Source organism: Musa acuminata, chromosome BXJ2-1 (genome assembly GCF_036884655.1).
Source record: "Musa acuminata AAA Group cultivar baxijiao chromosome BXJ2-1, Cavendish_Baxijiao_AAA, whole genome shotgun sequence".
In the NCBI taxonomy this organism is placed as follows: Eukaryota; Viridiplantae; Streptophyta; class Magnoliopsida; order Zingiberales; family Musaceae; genus Musa; species Musa acuminata.
Window position 1 is genome coordinate 2,006,050 of NC_088338.1, and position 12,384 is coordinate 2,018,433.

General features: G+C 39.7%; 1 protein-coding gene across 2 annotated transcripts; it reads right to left on the reverse strand.

The window, feature by feature from the left end:
• Nucleotides 1-237: 237 nt before the first annotated feature.
• LOC135598386 (putative disease resistance protein RGA3) lies at nt 238-8,906 on the reverse strand. 2 transcript variants are annotated; one of them, XM_065092093.1, is made up of 3 exons: nt 8,428-8,906; nt 606-4,117; nt 239-522 (listed from the first exon to the last, which is right to left on the reverse strand). In XM_065092093.1, the coding sequence occupies exon 2, from the start codon at nt 3,956-3,958 to the stop codon at nt 623-625; it is 3,336 nt and encodes a 1,111-aa protein (XP_064948165.1). In that variant the 5' UTR covers nt 3,959-4,117; nt 8,428-8,906; the 3' UTR covers nt 239-522; nt 606-622. The 2 variants fall into 2 exon arrangements, with proteins under 2 accessions (XP_064948164.1, XP_064948165.1); XM_065092092.1 differs by having other exon boundaries at nt 238-4,117; nt 8,428-8,905.
• Between the last annotated feature and the right edge of the window lie 3,478 nt (nt 8,907-12,384).

Sequence of the window (12,384 nt, forward strand, 5' to 3'; positions counted from 1 at the left end):
CATCTGATGCATACGGTTGTGATGGAGATTTTGTCGACCAAATTTTTATTTGTCAATGTCTGCAGTAGATAACATGCCTTTGAATAGAAGATCAAATAAATGATTGTCATAAAAGCAACAGCATGCTTATCGATGCAAGATCAAGATGAAAACTTCACTTGGTTCAAAGTGATACAAAGAGATGTCTTCGTAGGTAATAGCTTTTTTTTTCTTTTTCTTTCATTGAAAGCAAATAGATATTATGGTCCAAGCACACATTTAAGTTAAAAGGAAAAAGAAGAAAAAGCACATCGCTTTCAAACTGCCAAATAGCTTCAAGCACAAATGGTAAGGGAAGTGAACTGTACAATTAAAGAGACTTCTGATCGATCCTGCAAAAGAAAAGTTGAGACCATACATGTGAAGCAAAAATTAAATGCAAACAAGCCATTCGGAACAGAGGAAAGCGTATGACACACCATACACAGACGACGACGACGACTAATTTGTCTGATAGACCAAGCACAAGACTGCCGAGTAATCCTGGAAGAAAGAAGAAGTTGGCGTCCGTGTGAACCAAAAAAAGCACGCAAGGCAACCGGAATGAGAAGAAGAACACGACTTACAGAGACGGCGACTCTGCTCATGCTGAACCTACGTTGGTGTCGTACATGTATGGATCCTTGTTATACCAAATGAACTCGTTGGCATCGATGGCCCGAATCCTGACCTCCGGTATTTGGCGGATGATCTCCCAGTTGACCTCGCCCACGAGACACCTCTTCAACAATGGCAAGCTGCACTGCAGCTCAAGCTTTCTGAAACTTTGCTGCTGCTCCACGAGATCCGACAGCCATGGCGGCAGGCACTCCGCTGGTGGTGGACAAGACAATTCCAGGTGTTGCAGGCCAGCCAGATCTCCCACGTACTCCAAGCTCGGGCAGTCATCCACTTGCAGATGCTTCAGCGAGGGGAGATTTGATATACGCCGCAAGCTGTGGTTATGCTTGAGAGAGAGGTTGTCAGTCAAAAAGTCGAGGTTCTTGATTTCTACGATGCTGTGAGTGCGCTCCTTGTAGAGTAATTTCAAGTTGGTCGGGCAAAGGCCTCCCGGAAGAGCTCCCAGCTTGGGACAGTCGACGAGCCAGAGCTCCTTCAGATTAGGGAGCAGCTTACGATGGCTGCTGCGTCTGCTATCATCAGCGGGGGACTCGCTTGTCGGAAGGCTGACAGGATTTTGATGACGTGACAGGTCGGAGTTGGTAAAATGAATGTCTCGACTCCCGACCAGATCTAGCTCAGATCGTGGCTGCCTCGGATCTGGACTTGAATCTGGTATTGCTCGGCGGATAGTCGCTGAACGGGGCAGACGCCTTCCAATCCGTGCAAGCGAGGTTTTCTCTTGCACTGATGTCGCTGATGTCAACCATTTTGTCCAGTTGGGCATGTTTATGAATTGCATTACCTCAAGCATGGGAAATGCCCGAAATCCCTGTAAACTCTGGCGATCGCCGAGGAATTCAGCACCGATGGTTATGATTGCATTTGCCCCATTAATGGATAGGAACTTTAGCTCTGGAAGCAGGCCTAGTGGAGGAAGCTCGCAGCACGATGGAAGATCATGAATGCTCAAGTATGACAGCCGGGGGAAAGCAGTGTCGAGGGAAGACAACATCATCCATCTCGGAAAACAATTACCGGGAAAGAATTTGATAGAAAGATACTGCAGGCTCGGTGGGGGACAGAGTCCGTGGCATATCTTCCGAGCTCTTTGGGTTTGCTCCGCGGTACGTTGCGCTCGATCTTGACTCATGCAGAATAGATGCAATTGCCTGAGAAAAGATTTGTTGGCAAGTACGGATTCTCCTGTTGTTGTTGCCCTATCCAACCTGTATACGCTCAGAGACCTCAGCTTGGACAAAGGTTGCAGCTCCTTCAAGTCACCATCATTGCTGACGATGAACGCGTCAAGCTCGCTGAGATTTATCAGTGACCCCATTCCCTTTGGCAAGGATGTTAATGGAGTGTCCTGCAGTCGAAGACATTGTAGATTGTACAGCTTCGTGATGGTCTTCGGAAGTTTCCTCATGGATTTGCAGCCCGAGACGCTCAAAGTTTGCAGATTCCCAAGGCCCCCCACAGACTCGGGGATCCCCCGTATCTTTGTTCGATCAAGATCCAAGTGCCTAAGATGTGATAGTTCTCCGATGGACTCGGGAAGACTCTCGATGGATGTGTCGTTCAGAAGCAGGACTCTCAGCTTCCTTAGCATTTTAAACAGATCATCTCCAATTGTACGGGCACGAGGGCTATCAAAGATGAGCAAAGATCTTAAACACTTCTCTTCAACGATTCTGTCGGGGAGCTGTATCCTCTCCCCTATGTTTGATGTTGACAATCGACGAAGCTTAGTTAATGGGTCCGAATTCAATGATTGGAGATCACTGGCATAGACACCCTCTCCTTGGATCAAGGACTGAGCAAGCGATCTCAAAAGATCATGCATGGTGCATCTGCTGCCGTCTACAAAGGTAGGATCCACCTGCAGTAGGTTTCGCCAGATCAAGTCCTCGTAATAACCCTCGGCAATCTCTTCCATCGATAGTTCTCCGTTCTCCTCTGTGAAACCTTCAGCCACCCAAAGCCGGATAAGATCCTTACGGTACATATCAGCCTTGTCGGGAAACAAAGAGCAATGCAGAAAGCACTGCTTAAGATGAGAAGGTAAATCTTCATAACTCAAGAACAAAACCCCCAGTACATTCTCATCGAGCTTCTTCATCTTCCATAGATCACTTCTGAGAACCCACTCCCACTCCATCGTACTTTTCTTGGATCTTAAAACCCCCGCAAGAACCTTGATTGCGAGAGGAAGTCCATCACATTTTTGAACCATTTTAGTTCCAATTTCTTTGAATATAGAACTATCGCCCTTCTCTCTATTATCCCAAACCGTCTTCCACAGCAATTCCCAGCCACACTCTTCATCCATTTTCTCAACATGATGAACATTGTCTCCCAAATTTCTTGCCACGTTTTCGTCTCTAGTGGTGACTACGATCCTACAATTACTGGCTGCCTCATGCATCAAAGGGTTCTTGAGTAAATCTTCCCATACCTCTGGACTCCATACATCATCTAATACCAGAAGCAAATTTTTCGATAGGAGGGAAACAAGTTTAGGTTCAAGCTCCGCTCTACTCTCAGCTCCTTCAACACTTCCTCCGACGCTTCTAATCATTTCTTTGAGCAAATCAGTCTCTGAATAGTTCTTCGTTACACACAACCACACTCGAATCGGATAGTTTTGTATGATCCTTTCATCATTGAATACTTTACGCGCTAGAGTGGTCTTCCCAATCCCACCCATCCCGACAATCCCAAAAACAACACACTTTCGATTCTCACTGACCTCTAGTATTTTGTTGATCAGATTTTGGGCAGCGCCTTCGATTTGGGTTCCTATGATGTCTGCCTTAACCTCTATGGAAGATGTCTTAGGATAACTTGCTGGGGGAGGTGGGAGGCCTTTTTCGACGTTCTCTACAACAGGTATTATAGATCTATCTCCCGTGATCTCTTTCAGTCTATCATTAAGTCTTTTTATTCTACCACTGATTTCATGGCGGTGTTTGATAGGTCTAAAGAAAGAACAACTTCGCGAGCTGGAAGGATTGCATACCGCAAAAGCCGTCGGTGTCCGACTCTTCAGCAAGCTGCCACCTTCGAAGATGCAAAGATCGATGATATCCTCAGCATCGTACATGACATCCTTCAACTCCCTCACCCAGGTGTCCATGTCCGGATCTACATGCCTCCTTTGCTCTGCAGTGCGAAGAAAGCCTTTGATCCTCGTCAACCTTCTCTCCAGAGTTTTGACCTCCGCCCCCACGTATAGCACTTTGCATATCTCTCCCTCCGCGAAGTTGGTTATCTTTTCGAGGAACCTTTCTACGAAAAACTCTAACACCATTGCCATCTCGTAACACAGCTCAAGAAGATCTAAGGCAGTTTCTCCAAAGTGAAGATCTGATTCCTCATTTATAGAGATAAGATCAGAATCAGGGCCCCATTTCCGTAAGAGAAGTCTTCCACAGCATGTATGCACCTATTGGTCCGATTTCCTGCTTCTTTGACACTGTTATGAAATAAATAGTCTGCCTTATTTTCTTATGACTTGTTGCTCTTTGTTTATTATGTGATGAAATAAAGCAACATTATATATATATATATATATATATATATATATATATATATATATATATATATATATATACATATATATATGTATATATATATATATATAATGTTTAGAAAGATGCTTAGAAAAACTTACGAGACAAACATCGTAGAGTGCAAAGAGCAACAAAGAATCGGTAAACATTTGAAAGAATATGGAATGTAGATTTGGAAACTCATCACCATTTCTCTCTACAGCTCAATAATAACTAGTTGATTGGTTGTGACTTGGTCGTCGTTGTTTAATTGCCAGCCCTTACTCTTCTATCAAAGATAAGTCGGAGATGTTAATGCTCGACTCCCACCGATTCAAAGTCAAGCCTCACCCTTGATTTTGATGTATGTGAATTTTCCCAATGAAGTTTCAAATACGAGACTGCTCTTTCCAGAACCAAGGCAGATTCTTCCCATCTTCTTAGTGTCAATTCCGAGCTCATAAAGCTGGTGCCAAATGTGATGCCCCCTACCAAAGAAAAGTTGGAGACGTTAATGCCCAACTCCCACCGATTCAGAGTCGAGCCTCACCCTTGATTTTGATGTATGTGAATTTTCCGAAGAAAGTTCCAAATACGAGACTGCTCTTTCCAAAACCAAGCACCTTCTTTCCATCCTCTTGTGTCAATTCCGAGCTCATCAAGCTGGTGTCAAATGTGATGCCCTCTAACTTAGCGTGATGGAGTGGGGGTTTTTGGTCGACTCTCGGCACCCTTTTTTGTTTATTTTGCTGGCAAGTCTTTGCTTGTTGCATTCATTTATAGTTACATGTAAGTTCTTTGAGCAAAACTGGCATTAGCCTCTATGGAATGTCAAATAAATGTGCTACAATAAAAAATTAGCAATCACGGATGTGTTCTACCATTTTTTCTTTCTGTTTCATCCTGTTTAACTCAAGATTTGATTGTTTGAAACGAATATAAATTACAAGTCAATAGAGGTTCATCTTTTGCATTTGTCATAGTTTAACCTTGATCGATACCATACTCATTCGACTCTAGAGATATTAAATCCCATAGGATTGCGTTAGAACGGTTCCCCTCCGATGTTTAAATTAATTTTGAATTCCTACACCAGATCTTAGCCTGTTCTTCCTCTCGATTCCAACGGCAGGCATGGTAGGCTCTCATATAAATGCTATTTCTTTATGACTCTGTCCTCTGGATTCCATATGACAGTTGTTAGTTTGACAAGTCCCATAGTCCCACGTCGGGAAAATCAGACTTGTTGTCTCGTCTTGAAACTATAAATAAGGGCTTGGGCTTTGAAGTCAGATACACCACAAGAAAAATCTAAGTGTTTGTTTTGGTTTAAGTCCATACTCAGTTAAATAGTTTGGACTTATAGTTTGATTTTTCTTGTTTAGTATTTTCGGGTGTTTTATGGTCTAGGAACATCTTCCTAAGACATTTGTAATTGTCCGTGAATGTAGGTCAAAGTCAATTGACCGAACCACGATTATCTGGTGTTCTGATGTTCTTGTCTCGCTTTTATTCTTTCTGTTTTATTGTCTTGTTGGGTTACCAAAATTACCGTGTGATAAATTTCCTGGCGCTAGCTCTAACAATAGCTCCCTTCACCCTGCATATGTGATGAAATAAATAGTCTGCATGCTGCATGCGGTGGTTTGTCGCAACATGTTTTTGGAAACTCATCACCATTTCTCACTGCAGCTCAAGAATGACTAATTGATGGTCTCTAGGATGATGCAGTTTGTGCTATCCTTGATTTGTTGTGACTCGCTCATCATTGATGAATTGCCAGCCCCCTGCGCTACCAAAGAAAAGTCGGAGATGTTGATGCCCAACTCCCACCGACACCAGCTTTGGATTCCCAGACAAGGCACCTTCTTCCCATCCACTTGTGTCGATTCCGAGCTCATCAAGCTCGTGTCAAATGTGATGCCCTCTAACTTGGGTGTTGGACGGGGGTTTAGGTCGACCCTCGACATTCTTCTTTGTTTAGCTTGTTGGTTAATCTTTGCTTTCTGCATTCATTTACAGTTACATGTTACTTTTTGGGCAAAACTGGCATTAGCCTTTGTGGAATGTCATATAAATGTGTTAAATTAACAATCACGTATGAGTTACTACTATTTTTCGCATTCTGTTTCATCCTGCTGAACTCAAACTTTGATTATTCGATACAAATGTTGATTATGAGTCAATGGATGTTTATCTTTTGCATCTATCATAGTTTAATCTTGACGGACACCACATTCCACAATTAGTTTAGATTTAGTAGATTATATCAGTGTTTTAAACAATATTAGGAAAAATATTTGGAACATACTTTAGAGAGCTCATTTATAATGGGCTCTCGTAGCCATTACTTCTATAATTGACACCTATTATGGAGAACGATTGCACGTTTGTCCTAGGCTTAATCACAATTATGTTGCATTGATATTAAGGTGACACCACATGGCATTAAGGTATTGGTCAACATGACACTAAGGCGGTGGCCATATAATACTATGATATTGATCACTTGATGCTAAGGTATTATTTATATGTTTTTGATGTGTCAACTATATGACACAATAAAGAAGACTTAGAATGTATCAACTAATTCGAAAAGAAGACAACACCTTGATTCATTATTTAATCATGCCACAAGACTACTTGAATTATATATTTACATAATAATTGATTACAAGGTATATTTCTTAAATCTTGTAAACATTGCTTAGTTATAAAAACATATAGAGTTGCCTTTCATACTTATTCATCATCTAGAAGATCAAATATTATTGATATGATTCATACTGATATATGTACTATGCAAACTAGAATTCTTAGATGTACTCTTTATTTTGTTACTTTCATTGAAGAAAAGTTTAGGTATTTGCTTTAAAATCTAAAGACTAGGTACTCGATGTCTTCAAAGAATTTCATATCATTATTAAAAGAGAAAATAACAGAAAACTAAAGTGTGTTCGAGTAGATAACGATGGCGAGTACAGGGGTCCTTTTGAGAATTATTATAGGTTCCATAGTATCAGGCTTGATAAAACAGTTTCTAAAACTTCTCAGCAAAACAGTATGAAAGAAAGGATAAACAGAATTATTGAAGAAAGAATTAGGTGTATGTTTTGCTATGCTAAGTTATCTAAGTTATTTTGGGGGGAGGCTATAAGAACTATGATTGATATAATAAATCTTTCTTCATCAGTTTCTCCGAAAGGTGATGTTCCAGAGAAAGTATGGAAAGGAAAATATATATCTTATAATCACTTGAGAGTTTTTGGGTGTTAAGCATTTGGTTATATTCCCAAAGATGAGAGGTCCAAGCTTGATAATAAGGTAAAAGTATGAATCGATATAGTCACGAAGAGTTTGGGTACAGATTATGAGATCCAGTGAACAAGAAGATTATTAGAAGCATAGATATTATGTTTCTTGAAAATCAATTATTTGATAATGGTGATAATGTTGGGAAGCTCAAAACCTCTATTTATATTCTTTAGAGTTTGGGTTCAATTCGTTTACTTATAGTTCATGATAATCATATGGGAGATGAACAAGATAATCGTGTTGAGAATGCTAGTGATGATGCTCTTATAGTTGATGATATTAAACTAACTAAAAAATATCTCTAACTAAGAAACATCTCTATCACTAGTTGAGATTCTATTGAGAAGAAACAAATCTTCGACTCCATACTTCGTCCAAACACCATAAACAAATTTCTCAACAAGTGAGAAACAAGTCTAGGTTCAAGTTCCGCCCTCCTCTCGGCTCCTTCAACACTTCCTCCTACGCTTCTAATCATTTCTTTGAGCAAATCAGTCTCTGAATAGTTCTTCGTGACGCACAACCATGCTCGAATCGGATAGTTTTGTATGATCCTTTCATCATTGAATACCCTACGCGCTAGAGTGGTCTTCCCAATCCCACCCATCCCGACAATCCCAAAAACAACACACGTTGGATTCTCACTGATCTCTATTATGGATTTGATCAGATTTTGGGCAGGGCCTATGATTTGGGTTCCTATGATATCTGCCTTAACCTCTATGGAAGATGTCTCACGAGATCTTACCGGGTGAATTGGGATGTCTTTTTCAGCGATCTCTACATCAGGTATTATAGATCTATCTTCCGTGAGCTCTTTCAGTCTATCGTTAAGTCTTTTTATTCTACCACTGATTTGATAGCGGTGTTTGATAGATCCAAAGTAAGAAGAACTTCGCGAGCTGGAAGGATTGCTTACCGCAAAAGTCGTCGATGCCCGGCTCTTCAGCAAGCTGCCACCTTCGATGACGCAAAGATCGATGATATCATCGGCGTCGTTCTTTACATCCTTCAACTCCCTCACCCTGGTGTCCATTGCTGGATCTACATGCCTCCTTTGCTCTGCAGTGCGAAGAAAGCCTTTGATCCTCGTCAACCTTCTCTCGAGCATTTCGACCTCCGCCCTCACGCATAGCACTTTGCATATCTCTCCCTCCGCAAAGTTGGCTATCTTTTGGAGGAACCTTTCTACGAAAAACTCTTAACACCATTGCCATCTCGTAACACGGCTCAAGAAGATCCAAGTGAGTGTCTACAAATTGAAGGTCTGTTTCCTCTGATACGATCTACGTCGAGCATAAATATGTTCCGGAATCAAGGCCCCATTTCCGATAAGGGAGGAGTCTTCGACAGCATGCATGTGCCCATTGGTCCAATTGCCAGCTTCTTCAACACTGTACATGTCATGAAATAAATAATCTGCCTTATTTTCTTATGATTTGTTGGTCTTTGTTTATTTTATGTGATGAAATAAATAGTCTGCATGTGACTCGTGTGGCAACATTATATTATATATATAGAAACTCAAATTAAAAACTCAAAATTCTTGGAAGATGGTGAAACAATGACACTTTTAAAACTCAAAGTCAAAAAATAGATACAACTAAGAAACATGCTCAGAAGAACTTGAGATAAACATTGTAGAGTGCAAAGAGAAACAAATAATTGGTAAACAATGATAGCACATGATTTTATTCAACGATACAAAACAGATACAAACAATATTCTTATTCAAGTCTAGATTTGAGGAAAAATACATTTAACATTTAAAAGAATAGAGAATGGAGCAACTTTTGAAACAAACAAGTGACGAACGAATGTTTCAAATAATAGATAATCAATCTAATGAACATGCAATTGCAAGTTCAATGGAAGTAATGAGGATAGTGTTGTTACAGCTTTCACCAACTTCCTGGAAGTTCGATTGTGTCGTTCCACAAGCTGGGGCAAAAATTATCCCCAGGAGAGACGACTATTTCCAAGGTATAATATGCTTTTAGCTAAAGTGAATCTATTAGGACTCGAATTGACAACCTAATCACTCGTGAACAGAGAGTAATTAGACTGGTGATGACAACATTATGATCACAAGCGAGGCCAAGGAATTCACTGGTTCATCTAATAAGAATATTAATGCTTACTACCTACCAGTGCCAGATCTTATCCTGGTGATGACAACATTATGATCACAAGCAGGCATGGAAAGCTATCATCTAAATGCTATTTCTTTATGACTTGGTCGTCTGGATTCCATATCACAGCTCCCTTCACCCTGTATATGTGATGAAATGAATAGTCTGCATGCTGCATGTGGTGGTTTGTCGCAACATGTGTTTGGAAACTCATCACCATTTCTCACTACAGCTCAAGAATGACTAATTGATGGTTTCTAGGATGATGCAGCTTGTGTTATCCTTGATTTGTTGTGACTTGCTCATCATTGATGAATTGCCAGCCCCTACGCTACCAAAAAAAAGTCGGAGATGTTGATGCCCAACTCCCACCGACACCAGCTTTGAATTCCCAGACCAGGCACCTTCTTCCCATCCACTTGTGTCGATTCCGAGCTCATCAAGCTGATGTCAAATGTGATGCCCTCTAACTTGGGTGTTGGAGGGGGGTTAGGTCGACCCTCGGCATTCTTCTTTCTTTATCTTGTTGGCTAATCTTTGCTTGCTGTATTCATTTACAATTACATGTTAGTTTTTGGGCAAAACTGGCATTAGCCTCTATGGAATGCCATATAAATATGTTACAATAAAAAAATTAGCAATCACGTACGAGTTACTACCATTTTTTGCATTATGTTTCATCCTACTCAACTCAAAATTTTATCCGATACAAATGCTGATTACAAGTAAATCGACATTCATCTTCTGTTATAGTTTAATCTTGATGGACACTACACTCGTCTGACTTCAGAGATATTAAATTTTATAGAATTACATCAGAGTCATTCCAACAAATGTTTCTTTAATGCTTAAATTAGTTTAGGTTTAGAAGATTCTATCAATGTTTTGAATAATATTAGAAAAAATATTCAGAACGTACTTGAGAGAGCTCTTTTATAATGGCCTCTCAGAGCCATTACTTATATAACTGATATCGATTACAAAGAACGAATGCACGTTTGTTCAAGACTCAATCACAATTATGTTGCATTGATATTAAGGTGACAACCACGTGGCACTAAGGTATTGGTCAACATGGCACTGAGGTGTCAGTTTAAAGTGTTGGTCATATAATGCTGGTGTCAACCACTTGATACTAAGGTATTGTTCATGTGTTTCTTATATGTCAACCATATGACATTGTAAAGAAGACTTAGAATATGTCAATCAATCCCAAAAAAAGACAACACAGTCATGCCTCAAGACTACTTGAATTATACATTTACATGCTAATTGAGTTTGTTGGAGCTCATAATTTCAGTCATTCCTGAAATTTTCCTTCTTTTGGAAACAGTTTACTATTCAATTTCATGCACTTGATAAATTTGTTCTCTCTCTTGTCTCGTTTTCTATATGAGTGGCATAGAAAATGCTTTTAAGTTCTGCAGATTAAAGACTTGGATGCTTGTTATAGTAAACAAGAAGTTACACTTCGGATAGCTTGGAACATGAAGGTTCTAATTTCTGTGATAATGGTTAGATACAGTCAATTCATTTTGTTCTGGTTGAGACTCCATGGTTAGATACAGTCATGGAAACAAGAAGTTTTCCATGTTGTCTCTGTAAATTCAATCGACTCCCTTCAGCAAAGTCTGTAGTCGATATTTTCTCTATTTAGTATCGCACTTTCTAGTATTTCTTGTGTCCTCTGGGAGGCTTACTGTCAAGATTGATGTATTATTATGAGTTACTTATGGTTTAACCTCTTGTCCATCTAAATAATCTGTTCCTGGACATGGCAAAGGCTCTTCAAGGAGGAAAGGTTAATTAGTTACATGACGACGTTGAGTTTTTACTGCATAGCTAACGGTTGCAGGGGGCAATAGCAAGTTGCAAGTAAAGAAGTATTCCGCTTGAAAGTGTTGCATGAACATGAAACCAAGACTTACTGCAGTATGATGATATTTGGTGAATAGTTTGGAAGGTAGTGATATATGTATCTTACTGTTGAACCAAATTTATGAACTTTTACTATGTTAGATGGTCTATATGACCAAGTGGGGTCATGGAGTAGCAGTAGAAGGATTGAATGAAGCAGGGTCATCAAGCATGTGATTATTGAATCTCTACATAAATCACTTGAGATTCATATGAGGACAATATCACATACCTTTTATTGCTCTTAAGATTGAGAAGAAAAAACAACTTCCCCTTTTATCGGGCTGTTTCTCAAATAAGTTACAATTTTCTTCCCAGTTGATCTTACAAAGTATCAAAAAATTACAAAATATAGACTTCACAGGACTCATGTGTAGCACCTGAGACTCTAATCTGTGCCCTGTCTGTCTCTTCCATTACAAATCATTGTGTTTCTGATACTTCTGACAGGAAGATGTGTGAATTGACCGTATGCATTAACTTCATTTGTTGTCAGAATTTCTTGGTTTTTATAACATCATGCACTTTGGTTGCTTTACTAGAAAATAGAAAGTGCTATATTTATTTCTGAAAAAGAGATCTTCCAACTGGATATTGATTTCTTGGAAAATTTCCACCAAGGAATGATTATTGGAGTCTTTTGTGCTTTTTGCATAACATGGTGGATTTTTGGCTATTAATAATTGTTCTTCATGTTTGCTGTGCAATTTCGTCTTCATGACTAGTATCAATTTAAGTCATGATAAATATGCTTGATTTCTTTCAGAAAAAGAAGTCCTCACTAGTGTTTCTTCCTATGATTCTATATTAAATGGATGGCAATTATT

Excerpts from the sequence above, each read along its gene's own strand:
- LOC135598386 (XM_065092092.1), bottom strand. The coding sequence starts at position 3,958 with ATGGCAATGGTGTTAGAGTTTTTCGTAGAAAGGTTCCTCGAAAAGATA.